Below are 24,443 nucleotides of genomic sequence, written 5' to 3'. Positions count from 1 at the left end.
CATTTTCAGATCTAAGCTTCTTCAGTGCGCTCTGAAATGCATCGACTTACGTCAACATATGTACTGAAATACCATTCACTGACTGACTTTTCACGGGTCGTGATAACACATCCGTTAGAAATTTTGAGAAATGAGAGATGAGCCATATTCTAGTAGGTGGCCATTTAAAATAGGTTACAAATACTTTACTGAGGGTAGTGTTGTCTGAAACGATGTTGCAATTTTCTTAATTAAGTTTGAACTAGACAAGTTCATAAATTTCCCATCCCCCAATTTTTGTACTACTGGTAAAGCAGCAATTGATTTATTACAATGTGAATGTTTCTTCCAGAGTGATATAGCTGATGTACCAAATGACACTTCAAAGAATGATAGAAAAGGAAAAGCCAATAATGCCAAAGCAAACGTGACTCCTCAGAGTAGCTCTGAACTTCGACCAAGTACCACTGCTGGCTTTGGGTCTGGGACAGATGCTAAGAAAGGTAGATGAAAGTCATGTGCGACTCTTCCAGTTCTTAAGTGAAAGAAAGTCACTGAAAAATACTCATTCTTCATTTCTGGTTTTGCGGTTCTGTTCGTTCTTATCCCTCTTAAAATATGACTTATTTTTCTTCTCTTTTTTTGATCGTGGTCTTTGTCTGCTTGCAGATAAAACTTCCTGTATTACCAAAATGGCTACATAAAGCCGACATGGCTTTATTTTCCTAAGTGACCTCTTTGTGTAGCTGTATAACTACTGCTAATAGTAGCAACCTGTGGGACTCTGGGAGCAGAGGTCTACTAAAGGCTTACTGGAGCCAGGCCCATAGGAATGACTGTTTTCTGGTATACTCCACAAAAACTCTTCTGCCTTTTTTTTCCTCCACAAATCCCTTGGCAGAATTGCAGATTTAAGTAATTAAAGGTATTTAGAATTCACTGGATTTCAGTGTGTGGTTTTACTCTGAATAGTGATTATGGAAATGGCATGTTTATTGTCGAAGGTATCCATATGAAATGTGTTCGCTTATGAGTAAATAAATATTTTTTCTAACTACTGACTCTACAGAATCATCTCACAGAGTCAAATGGGATTATTTGTTTCTCACAGATCATCACAGGTCATGATGAATCAGTGAAAAAATGAATTTGTACAACTGAATGAGCGCAATAAATATTTCTGTCCGTGACCTACAAGAATTAGAATCCACCTTGGCCCAAAGGGATTAATAGGAATGAAAAGGAGTACTAACTGCTTTTGTTCTTAAACTTAAGCTGACATGGCTGGATACACACATGTAAAGAGACCTCTTGAGAAACAAAATGCCATTTCTCTTGAGTAATTTTTGGCAATAGAACAGGTTGTATGTGGCACTTGAACTGCTTCAAAGTTCTCCCTGGCATAAAACCCGGATTATTTTATGCAGTCAGCTGTTCTAATATTTCATGCATCGTGACCAAGATGCACAAAAATTAGTCTTCCTGGCATTAATTAGGTATGATATTTGTTGGGGACGGCATCTAATTTCTTGGTTAGCATGGAGTCAAACCTGGTTTACCACATAAATGAATCTGCACTTTAAAATAATAGCCTGAGGAAGTTTGTGTTTAGAGCACAGCACAGTTGATGCAGCACTGTTTCTTAAACTAAGATTTCAGTACTTACACATTCTTTTCTGCAGCCAGTTTTCATCCATATTCTCTCATATTGAAATAGAGGTGGTCACCTTTATATCCCATGTAACCGTCCTTGGTTTATATTGATCTGTATGCTCATTTAAGATCTGAGTAATTCTACCAGTGTTAAAGTATGCAACTCACCTTGTCGTTAGAAATTACGTGACCAGCAAGATAGGATATCTGGGGGAGATTTTCAAATGCACATGAATTGTTTTTATTCTCTACCTGACTTTCAATAATAGTGGAGTGATTGATTTCCAAATTGTGTTTTTGAAATCTTCAGCCTCTATATTTATCTGTGCCTGAATCAGTTTCAGTTTCATGTTCTAGGCTAATGGTAGTAATATATACTTGAGCAGACGCTTACGCTTCTAAAAAAAATAAAAAAAGTTTTGTTCCCTAAGGAAATTGCCTTACTCTCCCTTTACAGTATCTGAATATTTTCCAGTTGAATTCATCTTAAAGGTAAACAATCCTTTGCAAGGCAGGAGAGATCTCATAGTCCACAGGAACTACTAACAACAGTTAACTAAATACACTTGCAGTGTATTTATGAATAACGTAACATTTTTTGTGTAAAAACTCAGAAAAACCCTATACATTATATCCCTCATGACATTGTATTGACATTTTTATTCATGATAACATAGGATGTGCTTAGTAGTGATAAAAAACTGTAATATATCACAAAATATTTATTAAAACATAAAGATGACATGAGATTCTGTTTTTCATTTGCACTGTAGTTAAGGTGATAAAAAAATATTTGCATTCATCTAAATAGTACTGTATAATAGGTTTTTTTTCTTGTAGTTCATTTTCATTAGAATTTCTACTTCTTATGGCTTTTTTTTTTGTTTCTCCTCCATTTTCAATTCTCCTTTAATCTTGAACTGTGCCGTTGCTCCTTTTCTCATACCCTAGTATTAACCAAAATGCCAATTTACCGCCATTAACATGCAGGCTGCAGGTAAATTTTCAGTCCCATAACTTCTGTGTTTCAAATTAAGGAGAATAAGTGTATCTAGCCTTCGTTAACCCTTTATGTAGTTATTTAGAACTTTATCTAAGAAACATTCCCCTTGAGATTAGTGGTCCCAGCTTAATCTCCAGCTATATACCAAAATTTTGAAGTTTGCGTGATTAAATTTTAAAGTGTGTAAATGGTCTGCTTTGTTTTCAGAAAATGAGCTTTTTCAATTCTTAGTTTGCTGTGTTTGACACGTAAGTGCAGAGCAGTAAGAGATGAGAACATACTCATTGATTCATTTCTTTTCTCACAAGACGACTGAGCAATGCATTTGAAAAGGAAATTGACCGTATCTTAGCTATATCGTGGTTAATACTGTTTTATTAATTTGAGATTTTCTTTTTTATTTTATGAAAAACATTAATTAATATCTAACTTAAACGTAGGTTTCCCTGGTAAAGTTCAAAATAAAAAAGTATGGCATATGCTAGTATGTATGAAGTTTTAGATAAACTCTTCCAATACCTTCCTAGGTATAGACCTTATTCCTCAAGTGAAGATAGAAGATTTAAAGCAAATGAAGGTAAGTATGGACACAAGCTTTTCAACACGTATTTCTAATTATTTGTTTTCAATAGCCAGGATTTTATCTGGTTGCAAGTCAATCCATCCACAGAAAAATTGATCCAACTCCTCTTTTTCTAGGCCTACATAAAGCATTTAAAGAAACAGCAGAAAGAGCTGAATGCCTTAAAGAAGAAACATGCCAAGGTATGATCATTAGAGCTCTCCGAGCAAAATGCTAATAGAAAAAAGTACAGCGCTTAGTAGCACAGACAGCTCTTAATTAACGTGAATGGAAAAACTAAGGAACAGTGGTTGGACCAGCAAGGAGGGCATATGTATATTGAGTGTGCTGAAACACGCTCCAGTAAGCAAATTTTCTGTGTAGCAACTGTTTGTATGTCTCCCCAAGTTCCAGTGTGCTTTTATTTGACCCATATACACATCAGAGCTCACCGTTTCCAGATAATGATTTTCTCTAGCTCCTTGTTGCATGACATATTAACAGGCAGCTGGGAAACGGCATAATGATGTGAAAGGGTGCTGCATCAAAGGCAGGCGCTAGAGAAACTGCAGAATTGCCAGATGGAAATTGAACGCGTAACTGAAAAATGAGGGGCCGTGTTCCTCCTCACTTAGGTATATATTACCCCATTATAGTTAGCCTTTTGCTTGATACTGTTGGCAGTGATGTCCCAAATGAGACACTATCACAAATATTAGAAACTACATTAGAAAAATTACCACCAATTTGTGCCTTCCCTTAATCATTAGGAAACCATTACTCTTGTTACCAAAAGAGATATGACAAGTGAAGAAAATATCCAAGTTCTGAATTTCACCCCATTTGGCAACCCATACTATCCATTCTGGGCTCTGTGGGCATTTATTTTCTCGTTTTCTTTGAAGCACTAGAATTTCTTGTCATGGGGGTCATTTTCATTGCAGATTTGACCCGATAAGTTGCCTGTGCTTTTTTTATATCAGTCTTTGTGTTTATTTGCATGACTATTGTTTGGTTTGGGACTGTGTGTCTGTGCAATGGAGTATAAAGAAATTGTTTCAATAGTCAGCACTTCTTCCATGGGGCTGTTCATATTCAAAGTAGTGTAAGAAAATTAAATAGCTGAATTTTAGACTCCTTACTGACTCTATGCAGAAGGAAAATCAGTGATTTCTCTGTTTTAGAGCTGTATGCAAAGCCTATGCTCGAAAGAAAGTCTTTCATCAAAGACAAAAATAGTACTTCTGTCCCATAATGATGGGGCACTGAGAATAGCTTACATGTATAGGTTGTTCTTAACTGAATCAGTGTGTCATGGACAGCTTCTAGGCCTGTATGGGACTGATCTTTTAGGAGGCTTCTCATTTTTAAAGACTACTTTCTCTCTCACTGGACAGCATCCCCCAATCAGCTGTAGCAACTTTTGGAAATGAAAGTTCTACCAGGGTCTATACTCAGTAATACGTATCCCTGATATATTTGACCCCCAGTGGTGTAGGGATATCTCAGTGAAGACTATGCTTTTGCTAATGTTAAAAAATGATACATCTGTTCAGACTTACACTTACTTCCTCTAACCTGAGGGAAAATTACCAGACAATCTGAAGATACTGGGCACTCAGAAGGGCTTTTGCCGTTAGCTCAAGCACATCTATTTTAGGTCTGAGCCAGCCTGTGTTCTGCTAGCTTCAAGTACATGCTGAGTGAGTGCAAGTCTGTACTAACAGGAAAACGCTTGTCTAGAGCATGCCTTGCTAAAGGTTCCAGTAGGGGCAACTTCCTGAGTTTGGAGATAATCTGAAGAGTTTGGCCATATTAGTTTACAGATGATCTTAGGAAAGTGCTCAATGTACTCATCACTTCTTCTAAAGCATTTTATCATCTAGGAGGGAGCAGGAGAGCTATGCAGTCAGTCATCTGTGATGAGCTCAAGAAAGTCTGTGCATTAGGCAAACTGAACTTAGAAGTTCCTTCCAGAAATAGCTTGGCTCTTTGAAACATTTAGCCATGGACAGCCTTGAGATCTGGAGGAATAAGTAAACAGAAGGGAATTGTTTGTGTTGTTTAAGGAAAATAAGTCCAAACATTTTGCGTCTGAAGTTGGCCTTGGAAAATACATTATGTGAAATGAATCCCTGGCTTTGAAAGAACAAGAGATGAAGCCCAATCCTGGGCTTCAGCAATCCAGGGGAAGCCTGGCATCTAACAACATCCCTGTTGCCTTCACACGGAATGAGTCAACTACATTTTGGCCAAGAGTTATCTTGTTATTCCTTGTTACTGCAGAGTACAGAAGTATGATGAAAGTGTGGAGCTTGGGCTTGTTTTAGAAAAGGTTCGCGGAGGTGCTGAGAGGACTGCTGTGTCCAGCCTTCAGAGTGTCGTGGCCGTGTCACTGTCTAACATCTTTCCTGTATCAGAAGCTTCTGAGAAAGAGTTTCCCACTGCCCTAAACCAGTGGATGCTGGAGGCTGGGGAGCACCCCTGGGCCGGCCAGACACAGTGCCTGCACCCTGTGTGCCGTGCTGGGTCGCAAAGGCCAGGTGGAAAGGGACGTGGGCAGATATTTCAGTGGAGGGAGCAGAGTCCAGAATGCTTCCTTGTCTCTCCCTCTCCTCTCTGGCCACCACATGCCAACTGTAACTTTCAGCTTGAGCTGGTGGGGATGAGAGGACACCAGGCAGAGCAGAGGGTGATGAGCTCCTGATGGACATTTTGGGAGGGAGGAAGCAGGATGAGAGGGCAAGGGAGGGAGCACACAGAGATAGAGCTGATTTTGTGAGACCTCTGAGTTCAAGTGGTGAAAGGGGAAGAGGATTAAAGGTGGACAGTATAAATTATAAAAACGCTCAGCTATCAGAAAGCCAGGGGTGGAAAGAGAGGGGCTGGAGACAGACTGAGGAGTAGGGGTGGGCATGCAAGGGTGGGAGAGAAAGCAGGTCAGGGAGGAAGGAGCTCTGATCTAAGCAGTGTAGGAGCTGATCCGGTAGCTGTGTGCAGAGCGAGCTGGGGAAGGTGGTGGCAGAAAGGTTGCCCATTACTTACAGCATCCACTGGGAGCAGGGAAGCGTTAGCAGCTCCACTGAGACATTCATTTGCAGAGGTTGGTTGCTGTGTAGCAACAAGGCACGTGATATCCTGAGTCTGTGTTTCATCAAGGTGCGTGACTGTTACAGACATTGCATTTCCAGATCAAATACCAGGAATTCATCTGCTCTGCCGGTGGTACAGAGTCGGTGCCCCTGGTGCAGTTAGGAAAGATGTACAACCTTCCAAAGCAGAAGGCCTAGTGGGAAAATTTGTCCAATGTACCTAAGAGGTTGTTAGCCCAGTGATTTCACTGCATCCTGGTCAACTAGGGCTTTTGGAAAAGTGGTTCTATTAGCTGGGTCCATGTGGTGTAATTCCTTGGTCATTTTGCCATCTCAGTGTGAGGAGTACAGGAGAAGCATAGTACAGCTGGTACAGAAAGGAGCTTAAACCCTTCCCTTCAACAAGTATTAATCAGTTACCCCTCTCCTGCACATCAGGGGTCATGTTTGTTTTATACTTCACAGTGCTTAGAAATGCCTCAGTAGCAATATTTCTCAAATTTTAAATGTGAATAATCACTGACTTAAACATTTCTAAATCTTCTCTTCAAATGCCTTAATTAATAACAAAACCAGCATAATATGAAGTCATTCTGTGTAGCGTGTGTGGCTGTGTGTGCTAGTGCGGCTATGTGTGTGCTTGTGTGTACAGGGTATTACAGTTGAAAGAAGCTATGCCATGCAGGAAAAACAATAATTATATTTAGAGGGTTGTTAGGAGAATAAATTGTATCGTGTTGTTGGTGTCAAAGTGGCCAAAACCCTGAACAGAAGAAAAGAAAAGAAAGAGAGAGAACATTCAAAGAAATCTAGGCGCGCACACACACACACACACACACCATACACATACAGAGCATTGTACTCTGAAAAGCCTAGCAGCAGTTACTTTTTATACAGGATGTCTGGACAGCAGAAAGGACAGTCTTCAGTGTTCGTTTTTGCAATTTCACATGGGAAAAATAAGACATCTAGTCTAAGTAGAATAAAGGGATGGATCATTAGATTGGCAGAGACCACTGTTCTTAGCCTGGTCATTACTAGGCACCATTCTGTGACTCATAAAATTAGATTTGTCCATTTCCTAATGTCAGATTAGTGGCTTTGCTGAAAACCACATAATTCTGGATTTCACAAAGTCCATGAATAGTGAAGAGCTGAAATTTCACTCAGGATTGAGAGTCGTGTAAAAGGTACACATATAAAGATCTGCAAAGACTTTTTTTGCAAATATTGTTTTTAAAGAAAACTTACTGGTAAATAGGGAGAGGTTGTAAGGGAATAATAGAGCAAGTAGAAATGAAAAGCAGGACAATCTGTAGTGAATCCTGGAGAGTATCAGTATTTCACACCAACTTCAGTTTTAGAGTAAGTATGTGAGTATAGGTTCTCTGTTTCAGAAGAACCAGTTCAATGCTGTAACATAGCTGTTGCCTCTGACTCAGTTTTCGAACCAAATCTTCTGCTTAGTTTGTGGCCTGGATGAGGAGGAAGGGTGCAGAAACCAGGAGCGTGAATATTCTTCAGGCCACAAGAAAACCTCTTGTAGCCCTTGAAAAGGTGAGTCTGATTGAGGAAGGATGGTGTTGCTGTTTTGCCTTGGGATCAGTAAGGAACAGGTGATTGCTCTTGCCAGCACAGCACATGATCAAACCCTTGGCCCATTCACTTGCCGGGTGAACCAGTTTCACCTAACAGGGCATGATAAAGTGAGAGTGAGACAGGTCACCATGGGGAAAAAAATGTGTTTGCCATCACTGCAAAGAACATGGGGAAAAGGCCAAGGAATGGGAAGTTAACGCAGACATCTTTCATGATACCATGAGAAATACACAGTTGTGTGTGGGAGTATTTGTCTTATTTTAGGGAATTCACGTTGGAGTAACAATTTGTATCATAAGAGCTTATTTCCTGTTGTCTTTAACAGTATATAATAATAATAATATTTATTATAATTAATAATATAATAATAAATTGGGGAGGATTCTTCCTTTTAATGGAACTATATATGGTTTTCTGCTTTTTCTCCTGGATAGTCTTGCTGTGATTTGGGTCTTATTATCTCAGTTGTTTGGCCTTCCAGAGCCCCAGATGAACTGTGGCTTCAGTGTGGATTATGAGCATTATCATGTTATTTCTGAATATGTTTGTGTCAAAAATAGGGATGAATTCAAATTGCAAATTGAAATTCAGTGGAATTAAGGCAATGTGAACCAGAGATCTAGCTGTGGAGAGCTTTATTTGTGAACACATTGTGAATCAATGTAGACCATTTTTCCATCTGCAACTTGTTTGCATCTGAAAACAAATTATCCTGAGAAAGAGAGTTTTAAGATGTTGTCAAACCACCAGTATTTCTCAGAATTGTTACAGAAGTTTTGGATGCAACAGCTAGCTGCAATGAATTTTCCTTTGAGCATAGACAGAAAATCAAACTTATATCAACTAAGCTGTTTTAATGTGTATTCCAGAGTTTGGAGGTCATGTAGCTCAAGGAATCTCTGATACTCGGGTCTTGACTCCAAGGACTCTTTGTACCTATCATTCAGTGGTTGACAGTAGCACATCTTCCTCTTTCGGCTCTGTTTATACATATGCTCAAACAGATAAGTGTTGTCGTGAATGAGATGGGGAGATGAATCGGGGATGGAGTGGGGGGGGCCACAGTATATCTGTTTCACATATAAGATCAGGAGTTGTCTATGAGCAGGGGCAGCAGAGGTGAGTCTCTGCAGAAGGTTACAGCAGGCTTAGGCTTGTGATACAGAGATGGGGCTTAAGTCATGGCTGTGCTGAGGTAAAAACAGGTACTCTAGCTTTAAGTGATGTCTCCTCTAAGATTATCCAGAAGTGCCACGTAAGCGCACAGATGGCTCACGCTTTGCAGTAATTGGGCTACGAATTGTGTTGTTCTGTTCATCTGGGGGCGAGTACATGGTGTGAGCAATTAGATACTATCAGTCAGTTCACCTGTGGCTGCCTAGTGCTGTCAAGCTTGCGTCATTCTTTTCACTGTCCATATTTTCTCCTACGTGGTTAATCAGTGTAGATACTCCCTGATGAAGCTGGCGTATGTCTGGGGTTGATGGAACCTATTTGTTTCCCTTTAAATCCTCTATAGAGCAGAAAGTTCAGTTTGTGATTCTAAATACAAAATTCGGAAGCTGTAGTGTTCCCTGGAGGAACCTTAGCAGATGTTTGAATCCTAGGGTACATCCTAATGCTAGATTTTAAAAGGCATTGCAACATTTGTATTAGTGTTTTGGTAAAAGTGGCTGTAACAGTCTTTAATTAGTATTTTAGAGGAAGAAATGGTGATAAGGCAGACACAGGTGCATAGAAAATAATAACAAAGAGCGCTAGAATAGAATGGGTAGCATAGATTCAAAATGAGCTATAAAACAAAATAGAGATAAAGTCCTGGTTAGAAGCCGTAATAATTAATATGAGGCTTTTGTCACAATTACGTAAAATGATGAAAAACGGGATATTAATAAAATAGTTATTGTTTGTTAATTCACATTTTTTCTATTATAATGTAAATTCAATATTTAGCGTTCTCAGTGGTAGTTAAATATTTGCATCGTTGTGAGCAGCTTTCCTGATAAAGGAGAATATGAAGTCAAGTTCGATAATGAAGTCTACATGGAAGCACTAGCTGGGGAGTGTAATTTCTGGTACAGTCCGGTAATGGGAAGGAACTATCTATCTGTATGTTAGACCCAAGTGCCTAACGTGCATTCATAATTCATCTTTTCCTCACAAGGAGAGTTTTTTCCTCCCCTTCCATAGTCAGTCTCCTCTGCCACTTCCCCAATGTAAAGCGTGTAACTATAGTAATGACAGCAGGCTTGCACTGATGTGAAATACTGCACAGGTAGGCCTTTACGTCCAGTTTGTCAGCATATGTTGTATTGCTTGGAAAGAAAAAGGCCAATGGTTATTTGCAACAGTACATATATGTAGTTGAAAGTGATCTTTTACAGCTTAATATCTCTTGCAAAGGGAGATGCTCTGCAACATGATGGAATTTCTTATGATAAGATTCCAAGTCATTAGAGGTCAAGTGCCAGATATTCAGACTGTCAGTTGTTAATGATGTTAAGGATTTTTAGCTATTTTATTGGCTTGGAGCTTCTAGATTTGCAGTGGCCAAAGAGCTAGCACTGTATTTGGTATGAGATATGTAGAGGAAGGGGGTTGGGATGAGCTTTGTTCCCCTCTAGGTTCAGAAACTTTCTCTGGTATAATCTGAACGTGTAAATGTGATTTTTTTTTTTTGAATAAATCTACATTTAAGTGTAAAGTAAAAAAAAAAAAAATCACAAGTTGAGTAGGTAGTAACAGTTGGTGTTTTTTTTCCCCCATCATTCTTTTGTTTTAAGGTCACCAGATACCATATTTTTAAGATCAACCACAAATTTTCATGAAAATCTAAACTAAGGAGAATGCTTTAGCAATTATGGTAAAATATCTAGAACCTTAGGTACCAGATGACTAAACCAGATTAAATTCCATTGTCAAAGTTATCTGTTCATACACTTATATTTTTACGCTGTAAGAAAACTAAACAAAAAATCTAGCAACCTAATTGTAAGGTCCTACTGTTTTCCAGGAGCACAGCGCTATGCAGAAGTTGCACTGCACACAAATTGACAAAATAGTGGCACAGTATGATAAAGAAAAGGTATCTTACGAGAAAATATTAGAGAAGGCAATCAAGAAGAAGGGGTAAGATATGTTTTAAAAATTTTTTTTTTAGACTCAAAATAGATTTTATGCTTTTGCAGTCTGGAATAAGCATTCATAGAAAGGTCATTCAGATGAAACGTAACTGCAGCTTGAACCGGTATTCTATATTAGACTGAGTTTGAGCTGCTTGCAGGCTCTAGCCGTGGGCCGTTAATGTTGTACTCACTTTGCCTTTCTCCAGTCTTACACTATCTGAATGTATGAAACATAAAAGCAGAGGAGTTGCCTGAAATGCTTATTTCTGTAGTCTGATCTGGTCTCACTGCATTCCCTAGGGAATGTTACTGTTGTGCTTAGTGAGAGCAGACTCAGATCCTTGATAGCTCTAAAGGCAGTGATTTGATCTTGGGAAGAATACAGCTTCTAAATCATGCATGTTTTAGAATAATGGAGTTTTGCCATGTTGTCAACATGAAGTTCTTTATAACACAAAAACTTCTTCAGATCCTCAGCTGAGATAAATCACTATTACTCCTTTGCCTTCACTGAGGCTGCTTTGGTTTGCACAAGCTAAAGACCTGGGCCATTACCTGTGTGTATCTCTTAATCGTCCCAGAAATATTCCTGGAACATACCGATGACTTCAGTAACGTCTCCCATTTACAGTCCCATTTAGCGTTATGTAGCAGGATTTACTGTTGCCTAGTTGCATCTGGCAGCAGTTTCTCCCCTTCACCCTTTGGCGTTTCCTTGAGACAGCAGTTTATACTATGTAGCCTGTGACCTAATGCAGGAATTGCTTTATTTAGTTTTAGTAGTTAGCCTTAATTGCGTATTGTTAGCGTCTGGCCACAACAACTGGCAACAACAACTGGCAACACAATCACTCACTGATACTGAACATAGATTCCTTTTTGATATTGGATTATTCCATAAATACTTCATTCGCTTTATGAATGATTTGGAATGGCTGTTTTTTAATAATTGGTTGTGCGTGTTAGAAACTCATGATAGAACAGAAATAGAACTGTCTGAAGTAAGCCAGGTAAGGCTTACCCCATTAAATTATGAAAGGTCACACAAACTCTTTAAAAACCTGTGGGTTTTTTTTTCCTCAAGAAAGGATAGCCATGAGCACTCAGATACTTCTAATCTGAGAACTTCCCTCCAGAAAATTACTAGCTCTCCAAACAGAGAGGGATCAACTACAGGACAAATTAATTTCATTTGGCTTGGGTTCAATTTCCATTGAATATAACACAGCAGAGAGTTATTGATGTGGCAGTAGAGAGCTGGATTTATGATTAAAGCCAGAGTATTTGCTATAGTGGCAGCAAAATGAGCCCTGGACACTGTACCATAATTATCTTCCGGGGAGAAAAGCTTCCCAGTGCTCTGCTCTTTAAGAATCTCATAGCAGAAGACTCATGAATCGATATTCCTGTTGGCCTGAGAAGAGACCAGCACCTCTGCTTGTCTTGGCAAAGCAGCAGATGAAGGTATGTCAGAGAATTAAGATGGTAATGGCTATCCCTGTTCAGTAAAAAGTGGAAAGCCTTGTGTCACAGTGCGTACCAGAATAACCCCAGAATGCAACAAGTATAAAGATAGTTGATCTGATTCCCAGTTTCACATCATTTCATTTGCTGCTTGTAGTGTCTTCCCTTAATTTTTTTTAACCCTTTCTCATGGACTCCAAAGGCTTTATGATAATTTCAGATTATCGGAAAAAGTTAAGAAAGGAAACAAGTTTGAAATTATTGCTCTAGCAGCAGATAAAATATACAACGATCAACTTGTTCCTCAGCCTGACGCCGTATTTTCCATTGACTCCAGAGCCATCAGTCATCTGATGGCTTTTCAGTGATACAAGTGAAAATGACTATTGGTGTCTAATTAACCGATCAGTACAGCCTTTCTGTAGAAGCACTTTTTAATTACTTCTCAAAATATTTTAAGCATTTCCTTCAGAGTCCGCTATGTATGCTGCCCTGAAACTCCGTTCAGCAAGGTACTTAAGCACTTCACCCCGACTGTGCAGTGTGTTTAAGGACATACTTATATGTGAGCACACTGGTTGAGACTTAAGCACTTTGTTGAGCAGAAATGAATTGCTAAATAAGGGGCCTAGGGTTCAGTTAAAACCGAACATACTCCGTTTCCTTGGCTGTCACTTTGGAACCTTTACGAGCAATAAAAGCTGTAAAAGCAAATGTAAAATATGTCTTTAAGGCATTTGTATTGAAATTGTCAAATACTTCCTCAAAAAGGCCTTTTGGATAAGTGTCTTTTCTGATAATGTTGTGCAGCTTTTTGTGGTGCATTTCTGCCACATGGTGTGACAAATGTCGCTCGTGTAACGTTCGGAAAAGTAAAATTTTTAATCACATACTAATTCACTGACAGATGGACAGCATTTTGCTCCCTGTGCTATTTCTGTTGTACACTTCAAGTGTTGCTGCACATGCTCGTAAATCTCATAGAGGCTTATGGGAATATGCACACCCGTGTTCCCACTCTGAAATGGAGTTGAGGGGCTCACAAAGATACTTCTGATTTATCAGGGCTGTCCAGGAATTAAAGTGTAAATGTGTGTGTGTGTGTGTTTGTGTGGACATGTGACATTGTTTGGGCTATTCTTAGGTGTTTGTTCCCAAATGCAACTCGACAGTTTAAACCTGAGCTAACTTTGGCACTGCAGTTGTGGACAATTCTGGTTATGCCTAGCCTATCTCAAAGTTTCCTTCTGACACAAGGAAAGCTGCATTTCCAGAGAAGGGATCAGCTGGTCGTTCTGATCACTGGGATTTGGGAAAGATTGGTAGGGTTTTTAATTAGACCAGTCTAGGATAAAATGTGTCTAAGTCACCTCAGGAGCGGTCGCATTCACAGTGTGTTTCAAGTCATCATATATAAATCATAGCCAGACTCTGATCTCAGGTACGTGCATGCAAATCCGCAAATACCTTCTTTGCAACTATTTCTTTTTCAGGCAGATGTAACTGTGGTCAGAACCTGTCTCTATGGCTTTATGTTACTTTCAAAGTGTCAAATAAGTATTAAAAATCTCTACAGAAATTTTCTTGCTATGACCAGAAAAAAAAAAAAAGACTAATCCTCGTAGTGGCCCGTGGGAAGGCAAGGCACATCACACTAGTATTTTCAGCAAGGGCTTTCCTGTTAACATTTGATGATAAAGCTTTCTGCTAATTTCCATAAGTTTAGCAGTGCTTTGATATTAAAATAGGATTTAAACTAAGTGTTATAGTTTCATAAATCTCCTTTTCTAGAGCTAGCATGGATTAATGTTACTGCAGTCAAGCAATAACCATCTTTATTAGAGCCAGCTTGAGGTGATGAAATGAGTGCAGCTCCTCTCAGTACAGTTACACCAGTTTACATCAGTGGATAGCCTGACATCTGAACTGATCTGATACCTGCACTATTACAGCATTGTTCAGATACGCTCCACTAAATATATTGCATTATTCCAAACTAAAAGACTAAGACTTCTTCCCCTGTGTGAACCTGTATTCTATTCTAAAAATCCTTCACTACAAAAAAGGGAACAAGAAGATTGGTAAAAGATGGGGCTTGTTAGCCTGCAAGGATTTATTGACTACAGTGAGACAGTATTTGGAATTCCTCTTGTTGCTGCAAAGGAATTGTTTTGCTGTGCATCCGTCTTACCCAGTGCACAGCCCAAGTAATTGGGTTTAGTGAAGGAAATTCTGTTGGGGAAGGGTGGAAGTCATCCATCTCCTGGCCCACAGGCATGTCAGGGGAGCTGCAGCATAAGCTCTCCACGACCATTTTACCAGCTTGTTACTTGGGATTATGGCCTTCATCCTGCACTGAACAATCTCTGCACCTTGCGTTCAACCCCATTAACACTGGGCGCAAAGGCCATGCTGCGTTCAGCCTCTTGCAGGAGTGAGGACTGTTTTCAGGATTTGCTACTGTTCAAGGCAGATGAGGTACCAAATGGCTTAGGAGTTGTCCACATGGGCCAGTCTGCAAGGGTGATAACGTACCCTTCTTTACAGCCCCTTCACTTTTGCTTTCTCACAAAGGGGCACTTAACGCTTCTCATAAACATTTGTATTCAGTATGTCTAAACTGCCCGGGGAAGTAGCTATCAACAACTTCTTTCGCTATGCCTCAAATTTAAAAAGTAGCAAATGTGACTTTTAAAACAGAGAGAAAATCATAGCATAGCGTGAATATGCCTGTAAGTTTTCAGGCTGAAGCTGGTTTCTCTTGGCAAGGTATTTTAAGCCTAAAAAAAGGACCCAGCACCATAAATGGAGATGCTGACATATCCTCAGCAACAGAATAATTGCAGGGCCAATCTAGAATTAATTGTGTGGTGTTTGAATTGAGTGATCATTAATCCAACAATATTTTGTAAGTTGTGAATAAATTGCCAGAAGAAATAATTTCATTCCAATACGCTGCAGCACTTCAACTTTGATTAACATTTTAATTAGTAAGAGCTGAATGGATGGGAAGATGTTTAACTTGTGGCACATATTTGCAATTTTGCTTTTTTTAGAGGAAGTAATTGTCTTGAATTGAAGAAAGAAACTGAAATTAAAATTCAGACGCTAACATCGGATCACAAATCTAAGGTAAGCAAACAAGCCAATTTTAACACATGCAACATCTGAAAGAGAGATTTTGAGACCCAAGTGGTAGTTAATTTTCTTGGAAGTGCATGAATGATTTTCAGTGATGATAACATGTGGAAAAGAATGGGAGTAATCCAGTATCTAAAAGTGTTTCTTGAAAAAGTAGTTTAAAAGGAACATCAGTTTCCTCCCCTGTTAACAATTATTGGAGGAGGTGTCATATTCATGTCTCAGGAAGCAAAACTGGTCATTTATATCAGTTCAGCTAAGACAAAGAGGCAAAAATACGCTATATGAAATTGAGATGCTAATTACGTTCCCAATATATATATGAAAAGAAATATCTTTTCAATTTTCTATCATTGTCACCATTCACAATGCTTGCCAGATTCTCTCTTAAGGGAGGAGGAATCCAAGTTGCTCTTGGACAAGTGCCTTCTTACTTCTAGTATATTTTTCTTCAGGGATTAGGTGCACTGTTTTCTCCAAAGAGTTGGAGAAAAGCAGTACCCTGAGACCCAACCTCAGTTTGTTTTAAACAAGTTGTTCTCAAGCTGTGATTTACGGATCCCACCAAGTTGCACAGAGCCGCTCCCTCTCTTACCCACCCACAAAGCGCGCCTGTCTTCCCGCCAGTTCCTGTTGGAACCTCCTCAGCCTGCAAGACTCTGCGCCCGTCGCTTTTCCACTGAAACCCCTCTCAGATCAGTGCTCACCTGCTTCATATTTTCTTTAGATTTACCTACCACCCTTTGACATGCCTTACGTTTCTGAAAGATATCCAAACTAGAGAGTGGCAGATACAGTCGAAGGCACAGCCAGGTATAAAATAACTTGGAGGGAGAAGAGTACAGGAGACTGAAGGCATTATGCAAGTGGGAGATTTTAATGTAAAAGCTCAAACTGGTGAACGGAATCAGGTAAGTATAGAAAATAAAGTGAGAGATGACAAAGCAGCCCTATCCATGAGACTAGAACAAGCTCATCTTCACCTAATCTTCTTATTTTACTCTTCGGTATTATTATTTCATGTGAAGGAGATCCTGGTTTTCTAAACTAGGTTTCTGTCTTGTTGCTGCCTGCTCAGCCAAAGAGTTAGGAAAACCCCCAGGAATAAAACCTAGGGTGTTCTCATATCCCTGTCTCCTGCTATGAAAAGTCTAGAACTGTTTTCTTAAATAAAAGCAAATCTGCTTAAAAAAATAATTAATTCATTTCCTGGTAAAATAAACTCTTTAGGGAGCACTGATAGCTATCCTCCAGACATAAGCTCCAAAACTCATTTCAAATTATATTGTGTAGGAAATTATTCACTGTGATCTCAACTTCTCACCTGCGTCATTGACAGTCCAGAGTTAAGATGTGTGATTTGTACACAAAGGACATGCAAGTGTTCATTAATCTTCCACATCCAATAAATGTGACTCATGTTTTCCCTCTCCACAAATGTATGCGGTTTCTGAGCTGTGTTCTTCTTAAAATTCTGCTTTCAAACTGTTTGCCTTAAAACCTTGCCTTAATCTGTATCTGGAAAAAAGATTGATTTTTGTCCACTCCCATGTCAGGCTTTAGGGTGACGTTTCCAAAGGAGACTAAAGGATAAGATCCTTTGAAATTCGAAGCCTCTGTGCACTGGTTACTTCTTTGCTAGTCATCTACCTCTGTGTTTTTCTCTAGGTTAGTGATTTTCAATCTCTTGCTCTCTGTGGTTCAGTCAAAATTTTCCACATTACATACCAATTTTAGTATTCTCATAGACTTCTTTTGTTCAGTTGCTGTGTGTGGGCCTCTTGACTTAGTCCCAGAGATCATTCAGAGGTCTGCAAGCAGCAGGTTGAAAACCAGTGCTCCAGACCATAGGGGAATTAACTTTTATTCTAGATGAGGGGAGGTGCAATTAAATCAGATGAAATTCTGGGATGCTGAATGCACCACACTGAGTTAGTGGAGTTGTTCAGCATTTCTCAGCATTTGGCCCACTGATTTTAGTATGAGATGGTACCATAATTCACCTTTAATTACAGCTCATGTCCTTCAGTGCACCTTTGTGTCACAATGTGCATGTATACTTCCAGCTCTGAAGAGACCTTTTCATCTACCAAAGTCTTCCTCTCATGAAGAGACTTCCACCTCAAGTTTGGCATAAAATATTTTACATAGGTTTGAATGTCCCAGTGTGTACTTTACGCACAGTTATCTGAGAAGACACAAATGACTCTCCTAAATTAGAGAAGTAGGTCCCAGCATCAAGCAAGAAGAGGATGAAAAGAAAAGAAGAAAGATTGCTTCAAAGATTATCCCTAAATGAACACAGTGACTAGACAAATATATAGCATATATGCTATGCAAATGCAAGTTTTTAATTAGTCTCCTAGGCCTGCTGGAACAGATGAAAGGACAGGCCTGCAAACACAGTCTGTATAACAGGAAAGAGAGAGTTAGCTAATGGTAATTTTTCATATTCTTCTGGGTGAGAAACACTACCTTAGCAGTGAAAAGTAGGACAGGAGCACAGCCCAGTGCAGTTGAAGTAGTCATCTTAAATATGATGCTAATGAATTGTAGAAAAGAAAGGATGTACATTCAATTTACTACTTCTGAACTTTGAAGTGTATCACAAATCTGCAGCAAAATTGGGTTTCAGATGACTTAATGGTCTTGAGTTCTAAGGTCATCTGAATGTGAGTCAGAGCGGAGGTTTCACACCTTGTAAGTGTTGTTTGGCAAATCCTTTATATCCTTCTCATCAGGTTATATCTTACTGTACCCAGAATGCAACTTGTTGCTTGTAGGGTATTTAAAAACAAAGGAATCGTCTTTTTCTCTCACGGCAGCACGCAACGGAGGAGAATCTGTGGCCCGCTCTGTCACAGTTCCCCTGACAAGTTTTCTGACTTCTGAGGAGGGGCAGAGGCCGGTCAGAGCACTCTCTGCAGAAAGACGATTTGAATCACAAGTATGTGTAAGGAACCATGCGTTGGCTCCTGCGTAAGGATGTGCGGCACATAAATGTGATTCACTTCTGGGTCTGCCTGCTTGCTGTGTCTCACAGTAGCAGTCATCTTTTTTAAAACTTGAATGCTTTCTAACGTTGTGACCACAGAAGCTTTCTCAGGATATGCTCCCCTTGCTTCTATGATCCCAATTATACCCAGTTACTCAGGACTTTGGATCTGCCTGTATCTTTTTTCTCCATGTGATGAGGGGATCGCATCTGGCGACTCTGCATTTAAATAAATAAATAAATAAATAAATAAAATAAGTTTTCGCAAAGACTTCAGCAATGGCTTGCTTTTAGTTCTGTTGAAGTCCATCCACTCTAGCCTCCTTGGGGGCTGCATAAGCCAGGTGCGGTCAGCGCTGAGAGGAGGCGCACACAGCCTAACTGACTTGAGGCACTGTAGATATTAGAGAGGCATCTCCAGAGAGCATTCTGCTCTTTGGTGAGATAAATCCTGCTTTGAAACTGCCTGCTTTTTCTCATCAGCAATGTAGGCAGCTTAGGCTAAACTTAGCCCTTAAGTGCCAGAGGTAGGTGCCAGAGGTGGGCTGGCACCTCAACCTTTCAAAAACTTCCATCTGAAAAAAACATGAATATCTGCTCCGTGCTGACTTGCAAGCATTTATTTTGACCCCCTTTTAAAACTGAATCCTCATATTTTTTCTGGCCTGAAGGCAGTACTGCCTTAGGAACTTCTTATTAAAGACAGTACTCCCGCTAGCCGTTTCACATGCTTCAGCGTACACATCGCTTCCTAGATGTAGGCCCTCATTTAGTAGTACACTTACCCATATGCAGAAAATGAAGCAAGACTCATTTTGCTGGGGGTACATGGACGCACTTAAATACCCTGGTGGATTAGGTCTATACTAGTCTTACCAAGCTCCTGCCTCAGAACGCTTCTGTTATTTTCTGACAGCTACGGAAATCCCCAGTGGCTCTACACTGACTGCTGCTGCCTCAGGTGGTAGCTGTTTTGATATGGGACATCTATTCAGTTATAATTAAATGCAAGTCCAGCTTTCAGGTAGCAATAGTCACCATGATCTGTGAGCAAATTATACCCCTTTTTCCCCCATTAGGAATGCAGCTTTATTATGCAACGTGCCCTTGCTGGAGCAGGACCTTCAGAGGAGCTTCTCCAGGGCAGAATGGGGACTGTTGCTTTTCAAGCCCTTTTTTTTTTTTTTCACCATCATCAGCGTGCATAGGAGGGTGCACTCTGCGTTGTGCAGAGCTGCTGTGGGCCCACGCTTGAAATACTGGCATCGGTCACTCCCTTTCTGAGCAGTATGGTGGCAATTTTGGTTTGAAGAATTAGGTTTAGCTTTCACAGAAGACGGTCCAAATGCTATTAGTTACCATAGTAGCACTGGAAATGACTGCCTGAAAATAGGTTTATTTTCTTGTGAGATGCATTTTGTATACCACTTATGGAAAAGTAGGGTAGCTTGTCAAAATACCCAACGATAATTATTAAAGGATAATAAAATATATCTTTCTATTAGCTTCTTTTCTGAATCATTGAGTGCAATATATTATTATAATAATAACTCTAGTAATTTAGATTTCTTTGCATTGTCTCTTGGGAACTTTCCAAAACTTTAATCTCATTATTCTTGTGAGTCCTGGGAGATAAGTAAGAGAAGAATACTTGTCAGACTTCCTGCTGACTTCATGAATATAAAACAAAGATATGTAGCCTAGCTTCAGATTCAGGTTGTATTCAGTAGTGAATGTCTCTGTAAACTGACTGTGTTTGTAAAACTGCCTGCACAAAATCAAAGAGTGTATTTAAGCCCTCAGAGAAATCCCACTCACTAGATTTTTTTCCATTGCTAATTTCTGTATTTCTGAATATATATTTTTTCCTGGCAACTAAGAACATCAAGCCATTCCATATGAACTCAGTGTTAGAGAAGGTTTTAAAATAACGTTAGTATAGTCAGGAGCATATATGTAATCAATTTATTCAGGATACTTTAGATAATAAAGTCCTAGTAGTAGAGGTTGTTTTACATCTGTTTCTCTAACGCACTGTAGCGTCCTCAGTGTCTTTGTTACTCTATGAAGCAATTTAATTTGGGTAACTTCATTTTCACAATTTATCTGCATTCTGTATAATCCTTTTTTATGATTGTCTTTGCGTTATCTTTGGCATAATTGATGTTACAACCACCCTGAGAACTACTGGTGAAACAGCTGTTTTTTCTCTGCAGGTCAAAGAGATTGTGGCACAGCACACTAAAGAGTGGTCTGAGATGATCAATACGCACAGTGCTGAAGAGCAAGAAATCCGTGATTTACACTTGAACCAACAGTGTGAACTACTGAAAAAACTGCTGATTAATGCACATGAACAGCAAACCCAGCAGCTAAAATTTTCCCACGACAGGTGAGCAGGGAGGGCAGTGACACGTGATAACGAGGGTTTGGATTCTATCTCTGTAACACACGGTAGTCTTCACAGCTCCTGCACTACTGGCAAAGGTATTGGGCTGCATGCAAGGTAGAAGTAAAATAAATGATCAGATGGGGGACAGAGAGATGCAGGAATAGGTCTCTTAGCTGGTTTAGATTGTCAGAAGGGAGCGGCTGCAACGAGGCTGCGACAGTTTGCATCAACTGTGGATGTGCTTAGGCTTTACCCAGGCACTTGAATTCCGAGGGCTGGGAAATGAGAAGTATTAAACATGGAAATAAGGTCTTAAAACCTTTAGCCGACAGGTTGCAGGGTAAGCTACTTCAGAGTGACGTATTGTTCTGTAAGGACTGGGAACACAGAAGATACTGCATGACACTGCCTTGGTGTTGCGTTTGTTATTAACCACAGTACCCCTTTCAAATTAAATGAAATCGAAATACACCTACTACCGCAGCGTTAAGAATGCTAGTAAATAGCGGAACCCTTGTCTTATGCTACAATCTGTTATGTAAAGCAGTCTAAAAGCATATGAATGTACTAATGTATATATTCCTATGTAATTGTCTTCAGCATCTTTCCCATAAAAAGCATGGGGAAAAAAGGAATAAATAAATCACATTTAAAGAAGGAAATGAAATTATTTTTAAAATTCCTGAGTGAAATAACAGCTTATCTTTGCATCAGAGAGAATAGATCCTGGGACCTTCAAGCTTTCCATCCAACCGAGAGTTGTCCCAGCAAAAGGCTACAGTGAGCTTATCTTTATGTTACTCTCTGTGTTAACCCATGTATTCAAGATGTTCTGCAATACATACCCAGTCAAAAATGAAATTCAAAAATTGCTAAATTATAATACAAATGCATTAATCAGAAGATACTAGCCAGAGGAAGGTTCAGTCCTTAGTTCTCTATATACAAATCGTACTATCTGCATCTACCCAGAGAGATCACATCACTTTCTTTGTAACAGTCCTGTTTTCTGTTCTATTTGCAATTCTGTACAGTACTTAGGAGACATTTTATTAATATATAGCTTTTCTGTGCAATAAGATTTTTCTCATCTCTTGAAAGTATTTTTGTTTTCATTTCTATGCCTGTTTTTTTACTCTCTTGACTTTGCTAATGTAAAGCTGTCATTATAGGCAGCTATTATAGCTATTATAGTTAAATGAAGTTGAAGTTTACTTTTTTTTAGCCTTCTTCTCATAGATCTTGCCTTTGGGTTTAGAACTTTTGTATCTCTACATTGTTTGAACAGCCCTATGTCATTTTTTATAAATGAATCTTATATTCTTATTACTTGATCTTGCTTTCTTAGTGAAAGTCATTTGTGCTCTGTCCATATATTGTTCTATTTTAAGAGCTACTGAGGAACAGGCCTCCAAATCTGGGTCCTGATAAATAATAAGTACTATTTCTTCTGAGCTGTCCCAGCAGTAACCACCTTCACAGTTCTGCTTATTTCTGCTTATTCAGGAATTTGTACCTAAACCCCAGCTGTGAGACTTTCTTGTTTAAAACTATGGCTGGCTAGTTCAGAAGATTTTGGAATGTGAAATGCTGACGTGTGAATAATAATGCCTCAAAAGAGACTTTACACTTTATTGGTTGTAAGCTAGTTTATAGGCTACGTTGTGTGTAGGAGTGCACGTGTGAATGCATTGGTCCGTATACGTGTATGTAATAGCCAAGAGACAGCTCAGGTAACTACAGGAAAATAAAGGTTGTGTCTGAGAGCGGCATGGCAATGGCTGGTGCTGTAAGCGCGCTGTGCCCACCACGCTGTGTGCGAGAGCTGGGGTAAGGAGGTAGCGCTCAGAACAGAGGACGCAGTGGCAGTAGGAAGACGAGTAATCTAAAATGATGCAGTTAGTTATCTGCTGTAGAGTAAGTAGTTTCCCTCCATGTGCAGCGGGAAAGGCAATTAGCAGTATCTGCTTTGAGCTTATTTAAAAACAAAGCAGAAGACAGTAGGCACCAGTCAAAATCTGAAGCTTGCTACTGAACTCTGGGGGTGTTCTCCCCCACCGAGGGGGTTAGCCTTACTGATTTAGATCTAGCGAGCTTGCAGCGCCTCAGAAATTGGAGCTCTAAGAGTGTTACTTGCGACCGTGATGTGTTGCAGATGAAGTAGTATGAGAGAGAAAGAAAAATAGCAATTTTTAAATACAAGGCGAGATCCAAACATTACTGGTGACATAAAATAACATCTTAATGCACTTTAATGTCATCTAAGTATATATGTGAATTCCCAGGGTAGATTTACATGCTTACAGTTACGTGTTCCTTTAAAAGGCATGTTTGTACAGATTGGCAGAGTTGCAGTCAGTATGATACAGTGGGAAATCAGCAGTTAAATCTCCCAGTTTGCGTGCAGCCAGGGGAGCAGGGACTGAGCGTCAGACTCAACGTGAAGCCCCGCATCGGGCAGTGTGGCAGCCAGCTGGTGTTAGAAGTTTGGCCCAGTCTTTGAGAAGTGCTGTTTTCAAAACACGGTGTGATTCCTGCAGATGCTTCTTAGTGATTTTAAAAGGTAGATAGGATTTTTCATTTCTTCTGTGAAAAGTATCTTTCATTTGTTGAAACAGTGAGAAATGACTATACCCAGAAAGATCCCTCAGCAGTGCGCCTCAGAGCTTGAGTACAGCTGCCAGGATGGAGAAGCACCTGCATGTTGATAGGTGTTGGCTGATCCAGCCATACGCATAACCCGAAGCCTCATTTTGCAGTCATGCGAAGTCCGATGCAGAAGGGGACTAGTTAGGAAGACTTCCTTCACTCTAAAATTATATCTATTACAAATAGGTTAAATTAGTTTAAACACCAAACTTAACTTTTTCATACCCTCTAGCACAGTAAAGAAAAAAGAAAAAAGAGAAGAAATTATTCCACTACTACTTTTAAGATAGTGTACTTGAAAATTACTTCAAACTCAGTATAGCAAATAAAAGCTTCTATTTGGAGAAGAGACAGTTAGAGTAAAATGTGCTCTTGCTAGAATATCTTTTGGAATTCCATCTCCTTTTTGTTGTAATGCTACTGCTTTTAAATTTTTATTTGGGAAACCTTATGAAGTCTTGGTGGAAGAAAAGAGCTGCATTTCTTTAATAAAAATTTTAAAATCTGGAAAATGGCACAGAACTTTTGCATGCTACTTAATGGTTAATGCCTTTTACAGATTAAAGAAAATTTAAAAAATTAAATAACATTTCATTAAGTTAAGTGAAGCACTATGCTCTGTGCCATGCCCCTCATCGTCTGTGCATATAGAATTTTTGAATTTTGAGTTCATAATTACAGATCCAGACAAGGAGACTGAGGCTCTGCTTTGTCTTGTGACGGGAAACTTCTGTATGTTCATCCTGTACAGAGGACTTCAGAGTCAGTTATTCACCCTCTAGTTTCCGC

The 24,443-nt window shown here is 39.5% G+C and overlaps 1 protein-coding gene across 18 annotated transcripts in view; it reads left to right on the top strand.

Moving 5' to 3' along the window:
* PLCB4 (phospholipase C beta 4) overlaps positions 1-24,443 on the top strand; it is a 222,591-nt gene that overhangs the window by 187,844 nt on the left and 10,304 nt on the right. For 17 of the 18 annotated variants that reach the window (XM_068940305.1, XM_068940302.1, XM_068940300.1 and 14 more), the window contains 6 exons: positions 332-482; positions 3,163-3,212; positions 3,335-3,400; positions 10,902-11,017; positions 15,534-15,609; positions 20,830-21,005. In XM_068940305.1, coding sequence (XP_068796406.1) covers positions 332-482; positions 3,163-3,212; positions 3,335-3,400; positions 10,902-11,017; positions 15,534-15,609; positions 20,830-21,005 — 635 coding nt within the window. Of the gene's footprint in view, positions 1-331; positions 483-3,162; positions 3,213-3,334; positions 3,401-10,901; positions 11,018-15,533; positions 15,610-20,829; positions 21,006-24,443 lie in introns of those variants that run through there. The other variant, XR_011140503.1, reaches the window with a different exon arrangement.

Source organism: Struthio camelus, chromosome 3, assembly GCF_040807025.1.
Source record: "Struthio camelus isolate bStrCam1 chromosome 3, bStrCam1.hap1, whole genome shotgun sequence".
NCBI lineage: Eukaryota > Metazoa > Chordata > Aves > Struthioniformes > Struthionidae > Struthio > Struthio camelus.
This window is presented reverse-complemented; position numbering and strand designations above follow the sequence as displayed.